General features: G+C 47.2%; 3 protein-coding genes across 3 annotated transcripts; 2 read left to right on the top strand and 1 right to left on the bottom strand.

The window, feature by feature from the left end:
- The first annotated feature begins 236 nt into the window (after positions 1-236).
- Positions 237-7,129, top strand: RNF151 (ring finger protein 151). The gene is made up of 3 exons (XM_083151945.1): positions 237-1,278; positions 3,212-3,308; positions 5,206-7,129. The coding sequence occupies exons 1-3, from the start codon at positions 1,223-1,225 to the stop codon at positions 5,596-5,598; spliced, it is 546 nt and encodes a 181-aa protein (XP_083008071.1). The 5' UTR covers positions 237-1,222; the 3' UTR covers positions 5,599-7,129.
- A 1,297-nt stretch (positions 7,130-8,426) lies between these two features.
- Positions 8,427-21,408, top strand: TBL3 (transducin beta like 3). The gene is made up of 22 exons (XM_083152604.1): positions 8,427-8,588; positions 9,403-9,454; positions 9,570-9,665; positions 9,749-9,796; positions 9,955-10,096; positions 11,304-11,388; positions 11,506-11,676; positions 11,903-11,978; positions 12,058-12,154; positions 12,359-12,567; positions 13,436-13,577; positions 14,559-14,617; positions 15,188-15,294; positions 16,646-16,793; positions 16,923-17,153; positions 17,685-17,755; positions 18,647-18,803; positions 19,113-19,171; positions 19,272-19,375; positions 20,276-20,347; positions 20,524-20,682; positions 20,762-21,408. The coding sequence occupies exons 1-22, from the start codon at positions 8,557-8,559 to the stop codon at positions 20,920-20,922; spliced, it is 2,478 nt and encodes an 825-aa protein (XP_083008730.1). The 5' UTR covers positions 8,427-8,556; the 3' UTR covers positions 20,923-21,408.
- A 2,001-nt stretch (positions 21,409-23,409) lies between these two features.
- On the bottom strand, positions 23,410-27,149 carry LOC146021114 (NADPH oxidase organizer 1-like). Its single transcript, XM_083154916.1, has 5 exons — positions 26,980-27,149; positions 24,587-24,786; positions 24,377-24,490; positions 24,173-24,290; positions 23,410-24,040 (listed from the first exon to the last, which is right to left on the bottom strand). Exons 1-5 carry the CDS (start codon positions 27,114-27,116, stop codon positions 23,410-23,412), a joined length of 1,200 nt encoding a protein of 399 aa, XP_083011042.1. The 5' UTR covers positions 27,117-27,149.
- Positions 27,150-27,597: the final 448 nt, after the last annotated feature.

The following is a 27,597-nucleotide window of genomic DNA, read 5'->3' on the forward strand; positions in this document are numbered from 1 at the left end:
ACTGCTTAGAACATATAAACATTCATGTAATCATCTATGTATTATGTGCTAGATAGTTTCCCAGGGATCCACAGTGCCTATGGTAAACAACATAGGACTTCACACACCCCTAGGCCCATCAACTCCCATTGGCTACTTTTACAGGAGTCTGGGGGCGGGCTTAGCAGTGGGTGATGCATTATGTCGATTCCTGGGTGCAGCATGGCGCCCAATGTATAGAGCACTGGGGGAACCATCCAGCATATACAGTATATTGCATACATGATAGCATGTTTGTTTCTATGTGCTTAGCGGTTCACCCCTTACTACATGGTCGGCGCTACAGCCGCAGCTGTAAGTGACTAAAACAAAAGTTACTCTTGTTTTAAGACGGGAGATGATAAAGGTAAGGGAGGTAAATGTACTTGCAGGTCGTTTGGCTATATAGCTAAATTGAACTACATTTTCAGCAGACGGGAGGGCTCATTAAAGATGCATGGGAGCGCACATCGTTAACGATATTGAGTGTTTAAAATCTATCCTGTAGTGTGTATGAGGCTTTACACTGGAGGCCCCGGGGATTGTTGTGTGGGAACAGGAGTGATAATTACTGGCCCAGCACCATAGATGAACCCTCTGGGCACGAGTAACGAGCGCCCTAAAACAAGAATAAAATTATATTTTCCTCCCACAATCCAAAAATATACTGGTAGGTTAATTGGCTCCCAACTGTCATTTTTCAAACACAGCATGTAACATGACAGTTAAAAGTTGATGGACTGGAACTCTGGGGGAAATTTAGCAGGATGAGAGGTTTTGCAGTATAAATGATTGCCGCTTTAAAAAAAACCTGGAGATTTCTTACCAAATCTCTCATCCTACTAAATTTCACCCTTTATCTCTTTTCAAGTCTTAGCACATACAGTAGATCCCAAAGGGGATTCATGGATGAAGTAGTAAAAGAGTGGAGAAATGGACCAATAAAATTTACTCTGAGTAGCACAATAGGTTGGTGCTGAATGGTTAAGAGCAACTTCTCCATTGGTCCACTCTTTCCACTGCTTGATGCATCAACCCCTTAGTAACTAACGTCTCATCTTACCTCCGTATAATAAGGAAGGTATATATATAAACTGCATGTCTATGGTTATAGGGTGGTGGATACGATCTAGATATCTTTACGGAGAGTCCGGATGAAGATCTCCTGTGCTCCATATGCCATGGGGTCCTGAGGTGTCCCGTCATGATATCCTGCGGACACATCTTCTGCAGGAAATGTATCTTACAGTGGCTGAAAAGGTGAGTTCTTACAGCCAGCACCATATGGGTAGGATGTATTAAGTTAAAAATGTGGTAAAATCCCCTTTTTCGGGGGTTTTACCACATTTTCTAATGTACTACTACCCGGCCGCCGCGTCATCGCAGGGCAGGGTATCTATAGCCGCCTGCCGCAAACACGCCGCCTCTGCCGATCCCAGCAGCAGATATCTCCCCCCCCCCCCCCTCCCCCTGGCTTACCTTCCTCCAGGTCCTCCTGGACCTGGAAGGTAAACTCCTCCTCCCATTAAATGCAGCCAGATGTCCTTCCAGCTGCAGGGGGGAGGAGGCGCCCACATCACAGATATTGCGGGGGGGGCCAAACCCCCGAAAATGTAGTTTTTGGAGGTTTGGCTGCAGCCCCCATATGCACCAAGCCCAGAATGCAGAACATTCCGGGGCTTGGATGTGGTGGACAGCGAGATTTTTTAAATCAGCGTTGCCCATAGAAGCCAGTTTCCTGATGTGAGGGATCAAAACGGAACCTTCCCAGCATCCCGGCGGCACTCGACGCATGCGCAGATAGGAATGTCATCGCAAAGAACGGCTCTTACCGTCCTTTGCAGAATTCTCCATGCATACAGCGTTAGTAAATGCTGGGGGCAAACATCACAAGCTTCTAGTAATGCTGGCTGCATCTTGCCCTCTGTGAGCTGATGGCCTGCCCCCAGCCCCTCTGTCTGCAGTGATTGCTGTAGACACGGCTGCAGAGCCCCACCACCATGAATACGCAGGACAGTGACAGAAAAATGTGACTGTCCCACAAAAATAGGGACGGTTAGGAAGTGTGGTTTGTGATGGAAAAAAATTTCCACTTTTAGAAGTTTTAGTAAATCTACCACTAATCTTCAACACAAGTGGTAACTACAATTGGTGCGCCCCCGCCACTAAAATGTGTGCGCCGACCCTACCCCTCCTGCTCCCTGCACTCACCCCCACTTACCCCCTCACTGCTGCATCTTCCGCCATGACAATCCGTTTCGGTCCTGGCTTCCTGGTCTTCCTGTGTGACATTCTAGTCACACACAAAATGGCCGCCGCCTTACACAGACCATTATTTAGGATGCAAGAGGAGATCGCCTCCTCTAGCATCCTTAATAACTGTCTACTGTGAAGGGGGCGGCCATTTTGCAAAGGACAGGGGGAGGAGGAGCACCTCTTTAACAATAGCTTCCACAGACACCACGGCGCCCAAACTTACCTAGCGCCTCCAAGCGACCGCGGGGTCGCTTGGAGCTATTGTTACGCCACTGACTTCATCTATAGAAAAATGTCCCCTAGAGGCAGGGCTATTTTTGTGCAGGCTCCAGCAGGAACTGTGGCCCTTATTCTAGCTCACTCTTTCTGACAAAATATTTCTTAGATGGACAAAACCATGAGCACTGCAGGTGAGGCAGGTGTTACTTGTGCAGAGATAATTAGATTTGGGTGGGGTTTTACTTCTGCCTCACCTGCAGTGCACATGGTTTTGTCCATCTAAGAAATATTTTGTCAGAAAGAGTGAGCTAGAATAAGGGCCACAGTTCCTGCTAGAGCCTGCACAAAAATAGCCCTGCCTAGAGGAGAACAAAAAACCTTTCCCTGTTAAGGCAAAACTTACCCCAGCGCTCAAAGTATACCACTGAGGACAACTGCAACTAGTAAGTATGAGGGCTGGGATCAGACTGCAGGGGGTGGGGAATTAGAGTTATGCTGTCTGGGGGGGAAGGGGGGGTGGTTGTGGTCTAAATTCATACAAGTAGCCCAGGAATAATAGTTCCACGTCCACCTTGTATAGGAGGGTAGATATTGGGTAAAACAATTGTTTTAGCTGGAGATAAGTAATATCTGCAAACCCACATCATAGCCCAGAGAAAACAGGTTTTGTTGGGTGATTGGCACAAAATAAACAGTAACAGGTAAATTCCCACCTCAGGCAGCAGACTTGTCCGTGCTGTAGGACGGAGGTGAAGGGGAAACTGTTTGTACCGATGCACAAACTGAAGAGAAAGATCAACCGCCTGCAAGTGAAGGTGATGGCGCTTAAAGTGTTATTTTTTTCTGTAATTTATTTTAAATGGGTTCCTGGCCACGCCTCCCGTGATTAGGTCATGCCCCCAGAGAAATACCAGTAAATATCAGCCAGCAAGTTAGCTCCTAACTTCTATGTCACAGAGTGCGTTTGAAAAATTTCAGGCAGGATCTGATTGGTTGGTTGTTTATCACTTTCCAATGTAATTAAAAATGTATTGCTGAATCTTGAATCATATAATATAATATAATTTTATAGTATAATATAATATATTGCAAAACGTAAAAACACAGGTCTTAAACTGTATTTAAACTCAACTATACTTTAGAAAGTAAACTTGCTCCTGAGTAAAGCTGTGTACAAAATCGAAATGTCATCCAGTTGTATGCGCAATATTCCACCTGCTGATAAAGAAAAATGGCCCTTACAAAATGGCGGCCCCCTTACAGCAGACAGTTATTGAGGCTGTGGCTTCCTCTAGCATCCTTACAAACTATCTGCTGCAAGGGGGCTGACATTTGTGAGGGGCATTTTTGATTGACAACAGGAGGAGTGCTGGGACTGCAGACAATTAGATCTGCAGGTCCCGGATACAGACATTTATCTGCAGACAATTAGATCTGCAGGTCCCGGATTCAGTGGCAAGTGGAGGGGTGAGGTGGGATGCAGGGTATTAACTTTCCAGGGGGGGGAGACACAACATTTTCAGTTAGATACGTCACTGTGTGTGCAGCCATTACTGGGCCAAGTGGCAGTGGCCCAGTTTTTCTGCACATGAGTGGGTCAGATTGGGAGTCCTGCCTTAAATTTTGCTGTGAGGCCCAGCTAGGCAATGTCACATTCCTGCCAGGGGCAACATTGGATCTTGCAAACTAATTGACTCCCTGCCACCCAGACATGCATTACTTGCCCTGGCGAACTCACAAATCTTAATCCTGTCCCGAACCTTTTTGACATTTCCTGTATTAGAAGCGCCTGAGTGCGTGTCCCCCGGCCTCCAAAGCGGAAGCGGGACCATTTGTCTACAGCAATAAGATAGACAGCCATTAGGTCGACACCATTAGTTCGACAAGCCAAAAGGTCGACAAGCCAAAAGGTCGACAGTGCCATAAGGTCGACAGTGCCATTAGGTCGACAGTGTCTAGATCGACAGTCAAAAGGTCGACATGGGGGTTTTCACTGTTTTTTGACCGAAATGTCGACACAGTCGACATGGACACAGTTTGAAGTGAACCACAGCCCCTCGCATCGCTCGCTTCACTCGCGATGCTTCGGGCACACTATTTTATTCTCACACCTCGCCCTAGTGGATGGTAGGGCATGAAATACCGCCTGTCGGCACATGCCGGCTCAAAAAACAGTGAAAAGCCCATGTCGACCTTTTGACTGTCGACCTAGACACTGCCGACCTTTTGGCATGTCGACCTTTTGACATGTCGACCTATTGGCTTGTCGAACTAATGGTGTCGACCTAATGGCTGTCTATCTTTTTGTTGTAGACAAATAGGGCCTTATTTTGGTTAATTCTTTCTGACAAAATCCTTCTTAGATGGGCAAAACCATGTGCACTGCAGGTGGGGCAGATGTTACTTGTGCAGAGAGAATTAGATTTGGGTGGGGTTTTTCTTCAAAGTGAGATCTATATTGCAGTGTAAAAATAAAGCAGTCAGTATTTTCCCTGCACAGAAACAAAATTACTCACCCAAATCTAATTCTCTCTGCACATGTTACATCTGCCTCCCCTGCAGTGCACATGGTTTTGTCCATCTAAGAAGGATTTTGACAGAAAGAATTAACCAAAATAAGGCCCTATAGTCCGGATACCTCCAAAGCACAACGTCTCTCAGTAATAAAACTATTACTTAGGTAACACTTTTGTCTCTGTCTTTCATTTGCAGTGTCCTCATGAGCAGAACGGCTGCCCAGCCCTCTTTCCTCTGTCACGGAGCGTAGAACACGCCGAAACCTGCGCCTTTGGCCTGGTGGCTTGTTCTAATGATGGGTGTCCGGCCTTGGTCTTGCGGAAAGACATCTGTGACCACAGCCAGAGCTGCGAGTATTGGAGGGAGATGTGTCACATGGGATGTGGGACATTGCTCTGTCCAGCCAACCGGGATGAGCACAACTGCTACATGGAATTCAAGGAGACGTACAGGAAACACCTGCACAAGCTGCGGCAGAAAGCCAGGCGGATAGAGAGTCTGTCCTCCCAGATGGGCAGACAGATACAGCTGCTCAGCGACGGTCTAGACGGCGTTCCAGCCTCCACTAGTACTGACCAGATAGAATGACCAAGATAAAGGCCTAATTCAGTAAGGCTCACCGAGCAGCGAAGATATGCTGATTAGCGAGTTCTTCAATGCTGCACACCGGGCGAGCGAATACCCGTTCCCAGCACCGCGCATACATCCCCCCCCCGCAATGCAAATGGATGTTTTGCATACACAGCCATTTGCACGGGTGCGTACGGGCCAAAAATCATTCGATGGTCACCGACCATTGAATGGTTTTTGATCCATCCGTAATTTAAAAGTCAGGGTTGACTTTTATTTACGATGAACATGGCAGAGAGTCAGGCACCTGCCCCGTGCAGGCCACGTCTGTGTTCGGACCATTTTTGGAGGAACACCCTGGCCACCTACACACACCCCCCCCACCCCACGCCCATGTGAACGGCGTGACTGTGCAAGTCGCCAAAGGCGCCCACACAGCGGCCCTGCACATGCGTATATTATCACATACGCATGTGCAGAGCCAACACATCGGTTCCCAGAACGATCGTTACAGAATTAGGCCCATTAGGTGCCACACTAACTAGCAGCCAGCCAGTGCCAAGCGACTGCGTCACATGGCAGGGGGAGGAGCCTTTTGGCAGTTGCAGTGATTCTCTATTTATCGGTATCTGTATGATAGGTCGACATGCTCTAGGTCTGGGGTAGCCAACTCCAGTCCTCGAGAGCTACCAAGTTAATGTTTCCCAGGTCTCCTCACAGAATCACAAGTGAAGTAATTAGCTCCACCTGTGGATCTTTTATAATGTGTCAGAGAGTAATGAATGCACCTGTGCAGCAGCTAGGGTGTCTGGAAAATGTGAACTGCTGGTAGCTCTCGAGGACTGGAGTTGGCTACCACTGTTCTAGGTGAGGCACCAGGCCCGAGGCATGGCGAGTGAAGCAACCCATGTGAGGATATGAGCGACATTAATTGGGGGTCCACATGCTGGGTGTGGATTATTAGACAGACAGTCAAGAGGTTGACCCCAAAAGGATGACATGCATTAGGTCAACAGAGTTTTTCACATTTTTTGGGGGTGTCCATGTAGACAACTGTCTACATGGATACCCAATTAGTGTAACGGGAACCCTCGCTACGCTCGGCACACTTTTATTTTCTCCTTCTATACCGACATGGATGGTGAAGTAAGAACAAGCTGGTTTAATAAAAAAAATCGTGAAAAACTCATACTAATCTTGTCATGTATCTACCTTTTTCATGTCGACCGTTTGGGGTATTGACTGCCTAGCTAGACACTGTAGATATATCAACTGGAACCACACATGTTCAGGTGTTGACATTGACACCCAAAAAAAGTGAAAAACTCGCATCAACCTTTTCCTGTGTCAGCCTTTTGCTTGTGTCGACCATCTGTCAACATCAACCTAGTGCGTGTCTACCTTTTGTCAATTTAGACCTGTTGGTTGTTGAACTATTCACAGTTTAACTTTTTTATCCACATCCTTATTTGAGTGTGAATATTTTTGAGATTGCAAATTACCAGACAATATTATTATTATTATTATTATTATTATATTGTTGTTTGCAGAACAGTAATTTTTGTATTTGAATAATGCGAACATGTAAATATTTGTAATAAATATATTGGTTATTTAATTTGCATTGGGTCCACCAAAGTTTATGTTGCATTATAAATGATTATTTCTGGCAGTGCTTGAAGCATTTATATATTTTTTTGAGGGTTATTTTAAAACAGGTGCAAGGTCGGGATGTGAAGATGGGTCATTTTGCCGTGCCCCACTGGCGCAGTGCCCTGGGCACTTCAACAGGTGCTTGCATTTAGTTAAGAGTGATGGAAAGCATTCCTCCCAACTGTCCCTCTTTCCACGGGACCGTCACGTTTTTTTGGGACGTACCTGCGTCCCACCCGGGGGCAGCAGTGTCCTGCGGTGGGGGCAGTTGGAAGTCCCCCCTATCGCCCATGAATACACACTGTGCGCATGCGCGCAGCATCTACTCATGCCCCACAGTGACAAAAACAGGGCGTGGCCTCCCAGTAGCTTTGCGAGTATAGGCCATGCCCCCAAATTTTTCAGCGCACGTGAACGGCCCTGCTCCTACCTCATGAGAGTTGGGAGGTATGGGAAAGTGAGTGGACGGTAGATGTTCTTACTGCCGAAAAGCTCTCTGCTATCCTAATGTGGTCCCTAATTCACAGCAATCTTGCTAAGTAAATCAGGACAAATAAGACCGCTCCCTGATCTGGGGAAACAGATGTGAAATCCCGCCCCGCGCAAGCCTGAGAATTGCTTAGCACGACTTGCGGAAATATTGCAGGCCTGAGAATAGCTGTGGCGCTGCGGACCAGGCTGTCCACCCTGGGCATGTTCACCCACTCATGCGGCAACAATTCCCATTATTATTGCCCTTTAAGTATGATACCAGGCGCCTGGTAAATGCAGACTCTAGGGGGCATCCTATGGCCATGCCAGAGACCGGTCTCTCTGTAACCGTGAGACTATGACTCCATGTTCTCCATCTCCACTGTTAGTGCCACATTGTCTATTGATGGCAGTGGCTGATAGAACCGCCGTGCCATGGTGCCAATGGAGTTCACAGTTCTAAAGTTCACACCTATTCCCAGAACCTGACATTTATTACACATTATATTCAATGAATCTCAAAATGAGGACAATGGTTTAATGGAAATGGGCCGTCATTGTGCATCACACTCATGGAAAAGGGATGATTTCAGCGTGATCTGTACAATGGGGGAATGGGGGTTCCTCTCTGCCTATCAGCCAGCATCTACTGCTACTGGTGTGAGTGCCCAGGGTGGATGGGTGTAGCAAGATGGCGCTTTCCATGCCTGCCTTGCCCTTACGTGTGACGTAGAATGTCCGCGCCGGAAGCGCTGTGGTGCTGCTGCTGCTGTACGAAACACATGGGCTGCCGCTCTCCGCGTGTGTAAGGACTGTATGCCGGGACACAGCGGCTAGTAGACGGGATAAAGCATGGCGGCCCCCGCTGTACAGTTCAAGACCAAGTAAGGGTCCACTGGGGAGAGGGTATGACCTGCCCGGGTGCCGCATTGCTAACAGCCCCCTCGGCAACCTGTGGCTCATATGCTGCCTTTGAACTACAAGTCCCAGTGTTCCCTGACAGCCTTTTGGCTTGCTGGTATCAGCTAGGGATATACATGCTGTGAAATAAATATGTATTAACCCTGTCCTATCATTATTATTAGTTATAAAAACACTGCATTATTAATACTACTAATAGTATTATTATATAGTGTAATAACCCTGCTCCATTATTATGTTTTTTTGTTGTTGTTATTATGTATGTCAAGGAAATATTTGCATCCTTCAGTGTCCATGACTTACATTGCAAGTGTGCGATGCATCGCTTATTCCACGACTGATTACAGTGACTCTGTCATTACTGTGTCTGTCACGTTGCTATTGGCCCACAGATTATACTCTCTGGCCTCTTGTTTACATTTAATGGACAATAACACATGAAGTGGCTCCTTGGTCATAGCCTCTGGGACTCGGTCAAACTGACACGCACACAGACATTCTAGGGTTAATTTTGTTGGGAGCCAATTAGCCTACCAGTATATTTTTGGATTGTGGGCGGAAACCGGAGTACCCAGAGGAAACCCACGCAAGCACGGAGAGAATATAAAAACTCCACACAGTTAGGGCCATGGTGGGGATCGAACCCATGACCTCAGTGCTGTGAGGCAGTAATGCTAACCATCACACCGTCCGTACTGCCCCTATTGGAATGTATTACAGTACATACAGCAGCCAGCATAGACTATAATGTTGTTAATTCATTGTTGCATTTTCCAGCTACGCTGTGGACAGAAAAATTGAGGCTTTCTACAAAGGTGGAAAAGTTCAGGTATTTATATCAAGTAACTCTTTTTATGAGTATTTGCTGCATTAGCAGGTGGTTTGCATGCTTTTTTTTTTGGCTATCACGTCTCGTATTGATGGGCGGAATATTTTGTTGTCAGATAAATAAAGACGGGACTCACCTGATATGTACCTGCGGAAATAAACTGAATGTTCTGGAGATTTCAACCGGCACAGTTGCTCGTACTATAGAACAGGTAAAGAAAGGATGTACGTCTGTTTTATGGAACTAGGAATCCCTATTGTGGTGGGATACTGAACACCTGTTGCTTAATTTTAGGATGATCAGGAAGATATCACATCTTTTGCACTAAGTCCAGATGATGAGGTGAGTAGGTGGGTTTGGTCACATGGGTTTAACCGCAGATGGTCAATGCCCATCTGCACATCTCTGGTTTGGGTTTCAGTAGGGTCTTCTGTATGGGTTCAGCTGAAGTCCGCCTCTAACACCCCCTCCCCCTCGTCATCTTCTTCTGTATCCTGCAGATCCTGGTAACCAGCAGCCGCGCCCTACTCCTGAAGCAGTGGGAATGGCAGGAGGGCACCTGCACTCGCACATGGAAAGCCATCCACACTGCACCAGTCTCTGGCATGACCTTTGACCCCACTTCCACCCTACTGGCTACAGGTAATGCTGTAATATATAATAGCCTACATATCGTGTTGATCGTATACATTGTCATTTTTCCACTGGAATACAAACTTCCGATCAACCTACAGATAGAACGTATCATTTGCATGCTATATTGTAGTAATTCAATAAACTACAAAATGCAAAGGTGTGCTGGGTGGGACATGTCACCTCTTTTCACCCCCCAGGAGTACATTTTTTAAAAATCCCAGCTTAGTGGGTGGCTGCAAATAACTGTCCACACCACCTAGCAGATCTGTCACAATTTCTAGACCACCCTGCAGGTCACATGTTCCAGGTCACCCAGCAGGTGCACAGGGAGAGTTCACCAATTCAGATTCCAGAGCACAATGACGATGGCGTTTTGCCACATACCGTATATACTCGAGTATAAGCCGAGTTTTTCAGCCTTTTTTTTTAGCTGAAAAAGCCCCCACTCGGCTTATACTCGAGTCAGTGGCTCCTGTCCTGCGTCCAGCCATCCACTTCGCTGCCCGGCTCCAAGTTGAACATAGGCGCGGCTACGGCAACATGGGCGCCGGCCTCCTGCACTATACATGTCCTCAGTGCAGGAGGCCGGCGGTCATGTTGCCGTAGCCGCGCCTTTGTTCAAAGTGGAGCCGGGCAGCGAAGTGGACGGCAGGGCAGTGGCGGCGGCCGCGTACCCTACCCCCCCATGGAGCCAGTCAGCGGTGTCCCAGGGGATCAGCCTGAGGTGTATTGTGCAGGAGGAGCAGCCTGTGGTGTCCTCTGCAGGGGAAGCCACCTGTGGTGTCCTGCTATTATGCAGGGGGAGCCACCTGTGGTGTCCTGCTATTATTATACAGGGAAATGTACCAGTAGCTGCTGCATTTCTCACCCTAGGCTTATTCTCGAGTCAATAAGTTTTCCCAGTTTTTTGTGGTAAAATTAGGTGCCTCGTCTTATATTCGGGTCGACTTATACTCGAGTATATACGGTAACTCCAAACCAAATAGAGCAATAACTACGACAATATGTTTCTGCAATCTACGGACCAAGACCTTTTAACTTGTATACGATGTGCGCTGCTTAGACACAACGGCACCATAGAAATACGTCCCTTTATAAAAGTCATCCTACTAATAATATACAGAGGACTACAAAGTATGAGAGTCCCATGTCCTCTGCTTAGAAGAAGGGACCAGGTGGCTGCGCTACTTACACTCTGCGTTTGTCTATGTAGGTGGATGTGACAGCACCATAAAGATCTGGGATGTCGTTAAGCAGTACTGCACCCATAACCTGAAGGGGTCATCCGGAGTGGTCCAGTATGTATTCTCTGCCGGCAGTTGCTGTGCTAGGACAAGATCACATTAACGGAGTCTTGCGGTTTGAGCCAATCTTGTTCTGACGTTTGGTCTTCTGGTCCTTTCTTCTCCCTGTAGTTTGGTTGAATTCCATCCTGACATGTCCCGCCTGCAGTTGTTCTCCTCCTCCATGGATTATAAAATCCGTATGTGGGACTTGAAGTCCAGCCAGTGCCTCTGTATCCTGGAGTCTCACTACAGCGCGGTCACCTCCCTCTGCTTTTCCCCCGATGGAGACACTATGATCAGGTAAGGGATCTCCTGGCAGTGCCCATCGACAGGCGTAGGAAAACTGGTTCTAGGGGAAAACTAGCAAGACCCAGCAGCAGCTGCAGAGAAGTTTGCCCCGGTAGAACCACGAGTCACCTGTTTCTGCTCTGAAGAAACCAGTCGCGTTTAGCATCACTGTAGCTCCTGAGCGATCTCTGGGAATGAGACCACTGGCAGAGCGGTAATTACTTTCTCTGGTTTCCAGTTCAGGACGGGACAAAATCTGCACCGTGTGGGATCTGGTGACGAAGACCTCTAAGAGAACTGTTCCGGTGTATGAGGTAAGAGAGACTCCTGTCTGTCCTGTATATACAATCCCTGTATATGGGATGTCTAACGTCTACTGCTCTCTCCTGGCAGAGTGTAGAAGATGTTCTACTTCTCCCAGAGTCCCCCGATGTAATCGGCAGGGAGCAGAACCTTGAGTCTCTTCTCTTCATCACAGCCGGTAGTAAAGGTGAGGTTCTTCCCCGGTAGCTTCTGTCTTACTCATGTTCTGCATGACGGTGGTATGTTATGTATCTCCTATTACATCTTGTAGATGGTATTATGCTTTGTTTCTGCTATTCCTGCATTTATGGTTTTATTCATCTCTAACTTTGCAGTATCAGTAGATAATATACAATGATGGTAAAGAGCTAAGTGCATTACTTGTCCACAGGCATCGTACAGGTGTGGGACGCGGCCACCTCCAAATGCGTGTTCAGCCAGACTTTGCCCCACACCAATAAGAAGGTCTCTGAGGAAGAGAGCGACGAACACAGCCTGACGCACTGCCGCCTTCTCCCGAGTCAGCAGGAGATAGTCACGGTGACAGTAGAACACAACATTGTCATGTATGATCTCAACAAACTACAGCTGAAGAAGCAGGTAGGGCCACCATACATTAGGCTAAGGATTTTTATATTTGAGACAACCGTTTAGTAGCCAGACCAGTATTCATTAGTATTTAGTGCTTCAGATATGTCCCTGGTTCCAACTGATCATCTAGGCTGCTTTTTTTGGTTATGTCACTAGTTCCTACCGAAGCTTATAGACTGCTCACTCATTGTGGCCACTGATCCTTAGTCAGTTTGTAGCCATGCGGCCTGCGGCCTGCTTGGTGAGGTCACTGGTACTTAGGGGGAGCTTGTATGCCTGTGGCTCTCTCTGTGCGTTCACCGGTCCCTAGTGAGCATGTAGGCCTGCAGCCCGCTTAGTGAGGTGACTGGTTCTTGGTGAGCATGTAGGCCTGTGGCCTGTTCAGTGAGGTCACTGGTCCTTAGTGAGCATGTAGGCCTGCAGCCCACTCGGTGAGGACACTGGTCCTTAGGGGGAGCTTGTAGGCCTGTGACTTGGTGAGCTCACTAATCCTTAAGGTGAGCATGTAGGCCTGCGGCCCTCTTGGTGAGGTCGCTGGTTCTTAGGGGGAGCTTGTATGCCTGCAGCCTGCTCGGTGAGGTCACTGGTCCTTAGTGAGCATGTAGGCCTGCGGCCCTCTCTGTATTATTATAATTTTATTCTGGCAAATGAAATGGCTTTGGGCATTTTGGTGCAGTTAAAGATGTTACTTTATAGAACCCTTGTCGATCATGATAATTGCTAACAATCTTATTCCAGTCGTAACACAAGACCTTCATATACGACAATTGCCTAACTTGGTATTGTATATAAATATATAGTGATGTCTACGACCAGCAAAGGCTCAGCTGGCGGTTACGCTGCTCAGCAGGCAGTGAGTGATTAGTTTGTCTCTCAGTTTGCAGGTTATAATGATGAGGTTCTGGACGTGAAGTTCTTGGGCCCCTCCGATTCCCATGTTGTCGTGGCCACAAACAGCCCCCAGCTGAAGGTGTTTGAGCTAGCGACGTCCAACTGCCAGATCCTGTACGGGCACACAGGTAGGCCTGGTCTATGGGAAGCTTTCCCTCTGTGAGCTAAATACACAAGATGTTAAGCTCAACTGAAAGGAACGCTGGTCTATAATCTGCAGGAAACCTAGAGGGCCAGATGTATCCAGCTTCAAAAAGTGATAAACACCAGCCAATCAGCTCCTACCTGTCATTTTTCAAACCCAGCCTGTAGCATGACAGGTAGAAGCTGATTGGCTGGCTGTTTATCACTCTCCATTTATCACTTTTTGAAGCTTGATACATCTGGCCCTGGGAAGGCGTTTAGGTAATGCTGTGTAGAGGAAAATGGGTTATTCGTTACAACATACCCTCCAACATGACCCATTCCATTAGTTACAACATGCTCTGTTCCTGGACTTCCCTGCCAGTGGCAGTTAGAGGTTGGACTCCAGCACAGTCCACAATTCAAAGAGGGGGGTCACATCAACTGCCAGTGAGTCCAGGACAGTGATGTTTGGAGTGGAATTAGGTGTGGCTCCCCTTTTTGAATATTGGACTGTGCTGCAGCCTCACCTCTGCAACTGCCACTGGCAGGGAAGTCCAGGAACAGAGCATTTTGTACCTTATGGAATGGGTCATGTTGGAGGGCATGTTACAACCAATGAAATGGTTCCTTTCATGGTCTAAGCTGCACTATACAAATGACTGCTTGAATCTGATTGGTTGCTATGGAAACACCTCTCCAATCATACTTCCTGAATCAGCCATTGATCCATATAATACTGTATTTATTTGGTACTCCCTAGAGCGGGAGTATGAACCATTCTGCTGTACAGTTCACTTAGCAACTTAGATATTGGATTTTGTATGTGATACCGCGCTACCAGCATGGTCCACCTGGGGGCGCAGTTTGTCTTTCACTATAACTACTATGTGATTGCATGATTCTGTAACCTTCACTTTACGATGTGCAATCTGCGAAACGTTGCATACAGCTGCCATGATAATCTCTCCTTCCTCACATTCTAGAGACCGTTCTGGCTCTGGACGTGTTTAAGAAAGGCCTTCTCTTCGTCAGCTGTGCTAAGGTATGTCTGCAACACTACCGGATGCTTATAAAAGCCAACTGTTACTGTACCGTGTGTTACAGCCCCATCTGCTGTCATCGGGAACAATGTCCTTAAATAATAAAGCTATCGGTTATGTTTTGCCGGATCATCCTGCTGTTAAACTACAATTCCCATAATGCCTTGCCACAGTTTTGCATATTAGGGAATGCTAAAACTATTGCAATGCATGCTGGGATGTGTAGTTTCCCCAACAGCTGGAGGGCCATAGTTTGGCCATGCCTGCCATAGGGTGTGCAAACAACGGCTTTCATCAGAATGCGACCATGAGGGATGATATATTGTTCAATATGTACTGGACTGTCCATTTTGTTCGGTATACACAAGTGTGTACCCAGCATTAGATGCGTATCTGTATCTTGGAAGATGGGAAGCTGATTGTTGTGTGTAAGAATCCCCTGATGCGCTTGTGCTGTGTTTTCTGATGGACAATACTCAGCTCTTATTGGTTGCTTTTTGCCCCTTTCCTGCAGCTCTTCCAGTTAGCATCCAGCTATAACCATACACAAACCTCTGTATTCCTACTTATAGGACCGAACCGTCAGAGTGTGGCGAATGAATAAATCTACCGGCGCGGTGAAATGCGTAGCCATGGGTGGTGGTCACACCAACGGTGTCGGGGCGATCTCCTGTTCAAGGCAAGTTAACCAACTCCTTTCTTTCAGAAATCGGCAGATCTACAATAAGTGCAAATAGACAAAGCAGATTTTAAATAGTTTGTGTGCAGCAATAAAGGTCACACACAATAGTCGCCTGTTACAGATGTATCTACGCTCTTCTATAGACAGACGCACGTGGCGACAGGATGGAGCCAATTGCCATGAGAGTGGCGCATGGTGCGTCCACGATGAGCGTGGCGGCATCTATATGTGTGTGTGTGTGTGTGTGTGTGTGTGTGTGTGTGTGTGTATGTATGTATGTATGTATGTAGTACCGCGTCACATGTAGTCACAGCTTTGAAATCAGGAGTAATTTTTTTTTTTCCTATCGGCCCAGAAACTTTACAAATGTTCCCGCACGAGTCCTTCATTGTAGTAACCACAATGTCCATTACAAAAAGCGGGTACACTGAAGCGCCGCTCAGCCGGGCGAGTTGCAGTTATAACGGGTCCAGTATTAACCCCTTCAGTGGTGTGGGTTTTTTTGGGGAGTGCTCCCCACTGGGTGAGTTTTTTTATGGGGAGCGTTCCCTTAAAAAAGAAAATAACACCACTGCCGCTGAACTGTCAATCAGCGGCTGCCCGGACCTGCGCACCCGCACCCCGTCCCTGTCCCCAGCAGCTGGTTTGTCATAAGCCGGTCCCGGGGACTTCAATAGAAAACTCGGAGAGGGGGAGGGGGAGGAGAGGCCCGGCGGAGGGGAGGGAGCTCTAAACAGTGGCAATCCCGAGAATTTTCCGCTGAGGCACAGCCTGGAAAATTCTTGGGATTGCCACTGAAGGGGTTAAGGGGGTAATTCTGGTTGGCTCGATAAGCAGCAAAAGAATGCCCGCCGCGGTCCACACATCCATGCTGCTTTCCAAATGGATGTTTAGCATAAACACCCATCGGCAGGGTAGCGTACGGGTTGGATGATTTTTCCCCCTGCTCGCACATCTAAGTCAGTCTCTGCTGATTTAGACTTGCGGCGTTCGAGAAGCAGACGGGCGGCTGATGTCCTGTGACGCCAGCTGCCTGTCTCTGGTAGGCAGCTGCCTGCCTGTGTTCGCATGGGGATGCCCAGCTATCTTTTTCGGTATGCCCAGGAAATGCTGGATGCCCCCTGACCGTCTCTATAACCCCTCCAAGTGCGACTATGCAAATCACTGAAGGCGCCCGCACAGAAGCTCTGCGCGTGCGAATATTTGCATGCCCAGGACAGAAACATCGGTCCCCGGTGCAAACATGCCGGGGACCGAGTGAGTCAGAATGAGCGCCCTATATGTCGTCTGGTATTTCTAGATAAATTGCTGTATTGGATTTCTCAGCTGCTGCCCTCTGTTTCCTCAGACTGAAGAGTTCCTTTATAGTGAGCGGCAGCCAGGATTACACATTGAAGTTGTGGAGGCTTCCGCAGTCCGTTTCCAAGCCGCCCAAAGACCAGGTCCCCGGGCTGGAGAGCTTGTTCGCTAGTTGTACGGAGAAAGGTCACGATAAGGTGAGTTGTCCGAGGTCACAGCTGAAAGCTCAGAGAGATATAATGTTATGTTGGGGATTATTACGCTATAGATGGTATTTTTCAAGCTTGACCTGTTTTGGGCGCCGTTCTCCTCTGTTCTATATGCAGGACATCAACAGCGTTGCAGTATCTCCCAATGACAAGCTGGTTGTATCGGGTTCTCAGGATAAAACAGCCAAGCTTTGGTCATCCTCAGACCTCTCCCTGATTGGCGTCTTTAGGGGGCACAAGAGGGGCGTATGGTGTGTGCAGTTTTCACCGGTGGACCAAGTTGTAGCCACGTCATCGGCTGATGGATCCATCAAACTGTGGAGCTTACAAGACTTCGGCTGCCTCAAGGTGATTCTAAATAAAGAAGCCCTTCACCTTAAACTGGACTGATTTAAATAAAGTAGTGGGTAATACCAGTGACATCACAGCTACATGTTTAAGGTATTGGAAATGGAGGCTTGTTCTGAGCGTGAAACCGGAATGGCCAATTGCTCCTCTCATTGCCTCTGTTACTCTACTGGTTTCAGTCACACACACACACACTGAGGGGCAGGTGGTGAAGTGATAAAGTTGCTGGTGATAACACAGCAGCTAATCAGCTCTTTTTTTTTTTTTTTTCAAACGCAGCCTGTAATTTGACAGCCAGGAGCTGATTGGCTAGTGCAGCATCACCAGCAACTTTATCACTTCAAGAGGCTTAAAAAAAAAAAAATCTGGCCCTCAGTCTATCAAAGGATTTTAACCAACCAGAGTTAGAATGTTCAAAATGCAGAAGTAGCAGCAACACCCGTCATAGAGAACAGCAGCACATTAATATGCGGATTACCACTGCATTAATGCATCTGGAGTTATTTATGGTCTACCTTCCCCCATCTACAGACGTTTGAGGGACACGATGCCTCCGTGCTGAAGGTCATATTCGTGAGCCGAGGAACGCAGCTGCTGACGAGGTAACTACAGGACGCTCTTATATCCTACATTAACCCGGTTGCTGGAAACTCATGGTAATGACTTGTCTGGCTTGGTCGCATCAAATGCTGTCCAGAGCCACAAAAGATGGATGGATGTGTGTGTGTGTGTGTGAGTGTGTGTGTGTGTGTGTGTATAGTGTTCATTCTAGCACCCACCAACTTTGAAAACCCATGCAGTTCCTCTTCCCTGCCTGGGGTGTCGCTGTCTGCTGTGGTGTTTCTAGCACAGGTCTGGTCTGCATATCAGTGCTGATATACGGACCATACTGTGCTAGAAGCACTACAGCAGACAGCGACACCCCAGGCAGGGAAGAGGAACTGCATGGGTTTTCAAAGTTGGCGGGTGCTAGAATGAACATGTACAGATTGAGTATCATGTATCCAAAATGATGGGAACCGCAAGCATTTTTGATAAGGGATTTTTCCAAAGTTTGTAATATTTTTTTTTTCATTATTTATTTTTTACATACTCATTTGTCCCCACAGCGGCGACTGGTTAGTCTGCGGAGGTATCCCTGGTCCCAAGGATGATTGGACGGGTGTGGCGGTGACGTCATGTCATCACTGGCACACCCACGCAATGCATTCTGGGGAGCGGGGATATCTGCAGACAAACCCGATGGCCGTCCTGGATGTTGGGAGGCAAAACAAAAACATTCTGAAATATTCAGAAAACCTATGGTTTGCGGAATATCTGTTTTCGGAATAACAGATACTCGACCTGTATATATAATTGTTAAAAAGATTGCTGTTTTAATATTAAAAAAATAAATACTTTTAAACTTTATTAAGTGATTAAAAAAAAAAAAAAAACATTTCTGAGCTGATTTTTGCAGACGGTTAAACAGATTGTGCCTGCTCTGTCCTCAGTGGCTCCGACGGCCTGCTGAAACTTTGGACCATAAAAACGAATGAGTGCATCAAGACATTGGATGTCCACGAGGACAAAGTCTGGGGCCTGTACAGCAACCAGCTGGACAACGCCCTGGTTACGGGATCTGCAGATTCCAGCATTGTCCTGTGGAAGGTGAGTACGGGTATTTGTGACACTGTCTGGGCATTTCCTGCCTGGCTGGAGAGAGCTTGGTTGCTGGGGGATGTGTCTTACATAGGCGCGTTGTGTTAGATTACTGATAGACCTGCTCTAAATATCAACTTAAAGTGTAAAGCAACTTAGTGATGACCCCTTCCTCTGCATACAAGGCAGATCTGCGAAACGCGTCGCCGTCATGCTTTTTCTCACGCCGTACAGAATGCCACGCGCTGTTGCTTACGACGATGCCAGAGGGTTTTCCGTGCACTCTCCATCTGTAACTGATGACTGGTATATTTGCAGGATGTCACAGAGACGGAGTTGGCGGAGGCGCAGGCGAAGCAGGAGGATGAGATCCTGAAGTGAGTAGCGCCCCCTGTAGGCCTTTCCATGTTATACAGCTTTATAGATGGTCCTGCACGGAATCCTGACGTACTCTCTGTTGATGCGTTTCTCCGTTAGACAACAAGAGCTGTCCAATCTCCTGCACGAGAAGAGGTTCCTGAAGGCGCTGGGCCTGGCTATTGCCTTAGACCAACCCCATACCGTGCTCAGAGTTATTAAAGGTGACCAAGAGTTTTGGCTTACTGTGACATGTTTCATGCAACATCACTCGTCGTTATTAGGATGGATGGTTCCATTTATTATTTTCTCCTATGTAGACAGAGGAGTAGCAGTCTAGACAAGCTTGATGAATTAAGATTCTACTATTGTCTCTTTTACTCTGTATCAATACAATATGTACATCTGATTGTAACCTAATTGCCCATTCTTAATATAAGTGGTAGGAGGCGGGGCTTTCCTGGAAAGAAAGGATCCCATCCACCGCAATCACCTTGAAATCCAAAGAATACACACATTCAGTAGAGCCAAGTTCTAAAACAATTATTGGGATGCTTTTGTTGTGTGTTACGCTTTGCCCCAGCCAACTTTCTTGGTACCCTCTTTCCCTCTACTTTTATCCTCCTCCATCCTCTTCCTTTATCCTCCTCTGTCTTTATCCTCCTCTGTCTTTATCCTCCTCTGTCTTTATCCTCCTCTGTCTTTATCCTCCTCCTGCTCTGACTTTTATCCTCCTCCCCTCTCCCTCCTGTGAATTTATCCTCCTCCTTCAACCCCTTCCTCTGTCTTTATCCTCCCTCCCCCTCCTCTGTCTTTATCCTCCTCCCCCCTCCTGTGTCTTTATCCTCCACCCACCCCCTCTGTCTTTATCCACCCCTTCCTCTGCCCTCCCTCCTCTGACTTTATCCTCCTCCTGTCCTCCCTCCTCTGACTCTATCCTCCTCCGCCCCCCCCCTCCTCTGACTTTATCCTCCTTTGCCCTCCCTCCTCTGACTAAATCTCTATTTATTTCTTTTTTTTTTTCTCGTTAATGCTACTCAAATACATTAACTAAGAACACTATTACTATTTGTGGTGGCTGATCCTAATGCAAACCGCACTGCTAACACTCTGCTATATTCCAGCTATCTTGCAGGAGCCACAGGGAAAAGAGGATCTGGAAAAAAACATCCTGAGGTTACGTCAGGACCAGAAAGGTAATGAACAGTTGTACCCAGTATAAGGGGCTGGGGCATTATTGCTGCCTGCAGAGACCAAACCACGTGTTACATGAGGCGTGTGTTCTTGCTAGGGAATTCTGACTGTATAATTCATGTATATTTTGTATACGTGTTTATTACCCCCTGACTGATCGCTTCCTTGTTGCCATCAGAGTCTATCCTGAGATACTGCAGCATCTGGAACACAAACTCGCGCAACTGCCATGAAGCTCAGTGTGTGCTGAATATCCTCCTTACACACGAGCCCCCAGACACCTTGCTCCAATATTCCGGCATCCGGGGCACCGTGGAGGCACTGTTACCCTACACAGGTGAGATTGGCAGGTGGCGGAACGCGCATAGCCCAGGTTGCAGCCATGGTCCTTACGTGAGCTCTTATTTTCCTTCCAGAACGACACATGCAGAGGATGGCGAGGTTGCTGCAGTCCTCCATGTTTGTGGACTTCATGTGGCATCACATGAGAATATCTGATTTACCCCAGGAGAAGGAAAAGGCGGCCGACCAGTTTCTCCGCCTTGATCTGACCATCCAAGAAGACACCACAGTATGAGGACATCCACCTCCGTTTGTCCTGAGATGCCTTTGGGCAACAATGGTCTTTGCCTTCTTTTTTCTTCTGCATTACATAGGCAAGGAAGTGTCATTCTTGGGGTCTTACTGGATGCCCAGAAGAACGTGGGGACTTCGGATGTCCTTATTGACCTGCCTGGCCCTGTGGTGGGCCATTGACCTGGAAACACCGTGCAGGAACTTGTACGTGACTCATTTCTTATCAGACATGTGCAGAAAGATGGACGTCTCGGTTTTGTAACCTATAATAACTGTTTGCACCAGACGTTTGTTGCTTGCAGCGCATAGGATCGCTACCCTGACTATTCTACGACTCCTCTTCTACACCTCGTAGAGATGATACGGTCTGTAATAGGATGAAATAGCTGCATCCCATCAATATATTCTAACCGTATAGAGTCAACGCCGCCGGTCATCTGCAAGTCGGCAACTAAAATAAACTAAACCGTTTTTATGTTTTAGAATATTCCCCCTGTCTCTGTTTTGTTGTGTGCAGTGGGAGCTGGAGTTTGTGTACACTGCGCGCTGACACCTCCTGCGACCTAATACAGTGGTTCCCTAACTTTTTGGAATCACGGCGTCCGATAGAATCAAACTTTGTTTCATGAAACCCCTATGCCAAAAGTCTCTAAGGGAATATTAAGTCAATTGTGTATGTCAGCGGTTCTCAAAATGTGGGTCCTAACCTTCTCAGTGTGAGGTCGCGACTCAATGTTGCTGACCATCAGGCTGGTGACTTTTATAATCTCAGTCATGCCCCTTTCAGACCGCACATATTAACCGGTATATTTCAGTTTTTTTAGTGTTTCAAAACGGTAATATGTGTGGTCTGAAAGGTCCAGAATGAATTTACCGTTTTAAAATAACTGGTATTTTAAAACGGTAAAAAAAGCAGGGTCCTACCCGTTTTTTTTTTGCGGTCTGAAACGGTACCCAGGCAGCAGTGAGCAGTATTGGTCCCCGGCGCCGTGCATATTTAATGAGCAAGGCCGCTCATTACATATGCGCATATGTAATGAGCGGACGGATCATTAAATATGTACAGCACTTGGGACCAATTGTGCATCTCTTTGATGTCAGTACCCCCAGCCACACAGATCATGCCCCCGTCCCGCTATATTACCCGTGCTCCCAGCTATCACCATGCATTAGGGGGGGCAGTAAAAGTGTTAAATATTAACCCATCCACAGCCAGAATAGCCTAGTGGCGTCCAAAGGGTTAAATACCATGTAGAGCAGAGCCTTGTTCTCCCCACACTCCACCTCGATGCACGGCTCCCCCTGGTCAAACAGGGGCTGGAAGTTGGGGATGGAGGAGAACCTTTCCAGCATCAGGTCGTCCGGCAGCGGCGGGTGCTGGGGCTCATGCAGCTCCAGGTATGCACGGTGAGCGTGGGGGCGAAGAGGTACCGGTAGGACGGGGGTGCGGTGTCACCACTGGGATGGCAGCGGTCAGGTATCAGTTCCCCATCCGGAGAGCGAGCCAGGGTCACCGCCGGAGGGGAGGGAGGTGGTGCGGGCCGTGTCAGTGATGCTGCTTTCACACCGCAAACCTGCTTTAGACCAGGTATTTACATGCGGTGTGAAAGGGGTTAAACTTGCTCTGACCCGTTTTAAAAACCATTTTAAATACCCGGTCTAAGCAGGTTTTGCGGTGTGAAAGCAGCATTAGTGATTCAAGGAGTCTGAAAATTCTGTGGAATTGTTTGTTATTTTATGCTCTTCCCATCATTTTGTGCCTTCCCAATGCTGCCATGTATGTGCTGTCTGCTGACTACACATGTGATGTGAGGACTTCTGCAGTAACTTGATGGGGTCCTGTCATTTTTTTTTTTTTTATTGTCTGATGGGGTCCCTGAGCGAAATTGTTTGAAGACCCCTGGTGTATGTCATTTGCCTATTACATTATTTTTATTGTTCCTGGATTACCAGCTCAGTATGAGACCGGTTGCATGCTGCATTTATCGGTTCAATAACTTGCAGGGAATTAACTTGTTTATATATTACATTTTTAATCATTTCAGCTTCAATCATCAAATGCTTCACAGTATAAAACAGTTCATTCTTCTCCATATTCCTACATTAAATACGCAGGGCACTCTCTGGTCTCTTCCCCCCCCAACCTCTCCTGACTTTCTCCTACCATATCGGAGGCCAACACATCATATGTAATATACCATTTGCTGAAAACAGCTCATGAAATAGCAGACAATATAATAAATAGTAAAAAAAAAAAATCACAATTCCGGCATAGATTCATTAGAAGTCTCTAAAAAAGTTTTTTGATGGCCAACTCTCTGAGAAGTTTGCTGCTTGTAGGTCTTGGACACGATTTCTGAATCTTGATTTGGGGTCTCCTGATCACTAAATGTTCAATAAATATGACTGAGAAATGTCTCTTTGGGGAATAGTAAAACACCGAAACTTGGGGCTCCGCTAACAAACAAACAATATGAGATCTGCTGTTCTAGACTGGTGCAGCGGATGCCTCTTTCACCTGCAGGGCTTTCCTGGTCACTGTTGTGCATTTGTGGAGTATCTCATGTTGCCCGGGTCGTTTAGGAATCTGAGGGGTGACTGGAGCAAGTTGGAGATTCGGGTACATAGTAGGCTCCTGAGTACTTTCATCCACGTCTAAGCCTTCTACTGATGATTGCTTCTGTGGAAGGACAATGGGCAGGTGGTGGGCCGCTGGTAAAACATCAGAGTTGGAAGGTGGTGATGGATTGGCGTCTTTCCTCTGAAGCTTGGCTGCCCACCCTGTTGCAAAGCTGTCTACAACCTCCTTCGGTTTCAATTCAGGAAGAGCGGCATGGAAGCCATATTGGTTTATTGACGGCAAGCCACAGATGGACCTGGACTTCTTTCGGTCAAGTTTGTTTTTAGAAATCTTTTCAGAATCACCGGCAGCAGCCACACTACACTCTGCTTCATCTCTCCATGCCCCAGTCGTACTGCCCAAATCCATCGTGCTGGAGGCTTTATACAGGTTTGAGGTAGAAGATAAGTTTCCTGGATTCATCAAGAGCTGAAGCTGGTGACCGTTTCGGTAATGCTTCAAATACATAGCTGGGACAAATCCAGTTTTTCCATTATACCTGGTAGGGAAAGAAGAGTACAGAGGAATCTATAAAAAACGACATTATTGTCAAAGAGAATCTACAGAATTGTTTCCATTCTTATAATGATGGAGTTTATTCCACTTTAATGTACTCCCTAAGCTTCCCTACCTGATCAGCCACCATCCATTGTTTGACTTCTCAATGACCTCAACCAGGACCCCTTTATTGATGGAGACTTCATCCGAGCTCAGGGCTTCATAAGCCATCGTTGTGTAGTAATGGATCGCTGGAAAAGAGGTGATCGGTCATTATACACCTGGGAGCTGCAAATCTATAGGAGGCCTATTGTCGGAGACACCGGTCACCTCTTACCCTCGTCATCAGAGTCCATTCCGGAGTCTTTGTCATCATTCATCTCTAGAGCCTTGAGGAAAGGAGCCGGGAACCAGGCCAGATGTTTCTCTTCATTCTCCACCAACCACCAGCCTGAAATGGAATTGTGGGCGTTAACAGACGCTCTGAGTGACCTTAATGCATATATTATACCAGCTAATTGGGTGGTAACAGTAGACCGTCTCTCACCTAAACTTTCCTTAATCAACACTCCCAGATGCTCATTGCGTTTCACCATGAAAGGGCGGTTCTTGGTGTCTTTGGTCTCATAGTCCTCGAGACACACGTACATCTGGGACACTATAGGTTCGGTGGCTGGGGCCTTGGGTAGTTGTCTTGGCTTTTCTCTCTTCTGTCGTTCCCTGATGTCCGATGGCATAATCATTAAGCTGCAACCAGATAGTTTGACCCATCACATCATACGCTTTAATACGCAGAATAACGCGTTTTGCGATAAAACAATGTTTAATACATCCTAAAGGAAAATTGGTTTCCACTTATTCATAAAAATATCTCAAGAATCATATAGTCTTTTATAAAATTAATTGTGGACGGACTGGAACTGAAATACGTTTTTAATGAACAGTGTATCCTCAATTAAATCCCTGCATACAGAATTAAAGGTACTTGTGTATTATCACGTCGCCCATCGTGTCGCATACCACTAATTAAGGTATCCGATTTGAGCCTTTCCCCGGGATGAGTGTACAATTTTAATATCGCAACGCATGCCATTATAAGGCCCGCGAGGGGACGCGCATTACTTCATAAGTAATACGCGGGGCTCGCTGCGCTCGCCACACTATATAAAATCAACTCCACGCCGACGTGGATAGTGGGGGTTTGAAAAGGTCGGAGGACGCGTACCGCTGCCCCTCGCTGCGCTCACCACACTTCGGGTTGGCGTTGATAGTGGGGTGGCGTTGATAGTGGGGGGGCATTTAACATTGTACACCCACCCTGATGGGTAATGACTATGTTAAATGCCCCCCCCCCCCCATTGTTAACGCCACCCCACTATCAACGCCAACCCGAAGCGTGGTGAGCGCAGCGAGGGGCGGCGGTATGCGTCCTCCGGCCTTTTCATACCCCCACTATCCACGTCGGCGTGAAGTTGATTTTATATAGTGTGGCGAGCGCACGTGTAATGCGTGGGCCTCGCTGCACTCGCCACACTATTTAAAATCAACTCCACGCTGACGTGGATAGTGGTGGTATGAAAAGGTCGGATGACGCGTACCGCTGCGCTCGCCACACTTCGGGTTGACGTTGATAGTGGGGTGGCGTTAACAATGGGGGGGCTTTACACAGTCATTACCCATCAGGGTGGGGATACAATTAAAAATCGGGTCTGGGGGGGCATTTCACATAGGAATCAGGCATCTGGGTGCCTGTACAATTAAAAATCGTGTACAATCGCATGCGATGCAACGCGATTTCGTGGTTGTACAATGCCCTGCAATGGAAATCGGTGGCGCCGTGATAATACACAAGTACCGAATTAAATATCAATTTGCCCACTAGGGGCAGCATTGTATTGCATAATCGGCCAGTATATTTATTCTTCAGCTTAGCGAATATAATTTATGCAGAGAAATAATAGCGTTGGACAAATGAATGCACGTTTCTCTACAGGGCTATCCTTAGGATGTGACTTGCTCCATGCAGCTATACCCTACATAACTATTTCCTGGGATCCTTCAATTAGCATTATTTGTTTTTCTTTACCTTGCTCTCTCCAGCAGTTCATGTTTTCAGGATTTCCTACCATGTAAGCAGAGGTGAAACTACAAAACTGAATTTTACTTTAAGTCATTTTTATTGGTAGTTTAAGAAAAAGTAACGTAACCAGTAAAATAACAAATAAGATCTATGCAAGGTGTATAACTAGTATACCTTTGTATGTTTAGCGAAATCCTAAAAACTTGACCTGCTGGGACTGTCACTTAAGGACGGAAGTGGGTAAAGCCAAGATTAGAAGGCTCTCCTGATGGTCATGGATCATTGGATACACAGCAACTAGGTCAACAAGATTTAGATCGACATGACTGAAGGGTGACATGGGATAGGTCGACAGGGTCATTAGATGACATGGGGAAGGTCAACAGTCAAAAGGTCGACATCGGGGTTTTCACTTTTTTTTGTCCGGATGTCGACATGGACACTGAAACACAGCACCGCATCCCCTCGTGTGTCTCACTGCGCTCGCCATGCTTTGGGCACACTATTTTATTCTCCCGCCATGCCCTAGGTCCTTGATGGCTAACCTTGACACGCCACCTGTTGTTGAACTACACATCCCAGCATGCTCTGCATCAGATTTAGCATGGCCAAACAGCAAAACTGAAGCAGAGCATGCTGGGATGATTAGTTTAAAAACATCTGGAGTGTCACGGTTAGCCATCAAGGAGCTAGTGGATGGTAGGGCACAAAATACCGCCCGTCGGCACAAAAAAAAAAGTGAAAAACCCCATGTCGACCTTCCCCATGTCAAACCGATTGTCGACCTAATAACCCATGTCGATCTTCAGTCATGTCGACCTAATGATAGTGAGGGAGGGGTGCAATGACTGGAGACTGACCTGTTTTGGGGGAAGCTTGGATTAAGGTCGCTGCTGGTGGGAGTGAAGAATGAGATGACTGCGTCACATTGGGATATTTTGCTGTCAGCGTTCAGCAGCTCCTGGGAATAACTCTCCAGCAGGCGCAGCCTCTGCATGAAGCGAGTGGTATTGCGGGTGATTCTGATCAGTGGCACGTCTGCAGGGAGGAGGAGACACGCGCCAATCAGCTCCTACCTGCCATGTCACAGGCTGTGTTTGAAAAATGTCAGGCAGGAGCTGATTGGCTGGCTGTTTATCACTCTCTATTTTATCACTTTTGAAGCTTAGAGAATCTGGCTATTGCTGAAGTGTAAATGTGGGGGCCGACCATTCAGCCTGACATTCTGTGAATCATTAATCACATCAGAATGGTCCCCCACTCTACCTCCATTCACTCTATGTCCCCCAGCCTGCCCCTCCTTCACTGTATTTCCCCCAGCCTGCCCCTATTCACTGCATGTCCCCCAGCCTGCCCCTCCTTCACTGTATGTCTCCCATTCACTGTATGCTCCCCACTCTGCACCCATTCACTCTGTCCCCAGCCTGCCCCCTTCTCTTTATGTCCATCAGTGCCTATATTCATTGTATGTCCCCAAG

Source organism: Crinia signifera, chromosome 7 (assembly GCF_055691185.1).
Source record: "Crinia signifera chromosome 7, ASM5569118v1, whole genome shotgun sequence".
Lineage (NCBI taxonomy): Eukaryota > Metazoa > Chordata > Amphibia > Anura > Myobatrachidae > Crinia > Crinia signifera.

Coding starts and splice junctions, on each gene's coding strand:
- RNF151 (XM_083151945.1), top strand. CDS start 1,223: ATGATATCCTGCGGACACATCTTCTGCAGGAAATGTATCTTACAGTGG. Junction 1,279..3,211: donor ATCTTACAGTGGCTGAAAAG/GTGAGTTCTTAC, acceptor TTCCCACCTCAG/GCAGCAGACTTGTCCGTGCT. Junction 3,309..5,205: donor TCAACCGCCTGCAAGTGAAG/GTGATGGCGCTT, acceptor TTTCATTTGCAG/TGTCCTCATGAGCAGAACGG.
- TBL3 (XM_083152604.1), top strand. CDS start 8,557: ATGGCGGCCCCCGCTGTACAGTTCAAGACCAA. Junction 15,295..16,645: donor GGGGCGATCTCCTGTTCAAG/GCAAGTTAACCA, acceptor CTGTTTCCTCAG/ACTGAAGAGTTCCTTTATAG. Junction 20,683..20,761: donor GGCACTGTTACCCTACACAG/GTGAGATTGGCA, acceptor TTTTCCTTCCAG/AACGACACATGCAGAGGATG.
- LOC146021114 (XM_083154916.1), bottom strand. CDS start 27,116: ATGCAGAGGCTGCGCCTGCTGGAGAGTTATTCCCAGGAGCTGCTGAAC. Junction 24,491..24,586: donor GTTGATTAAGGAAAGTTTAG/GTGAGAGACGGT, acceptor ATTCCATTTCAG/GCTGGTGGTTGGTGGAGAAT. Junction 24,291..24,376: donor AATGGACTCTGATGACGAGG/GTAAGAGGTGAC, acceptor CCTCTTTTCCAG/CGATCCATTACTACACAACG.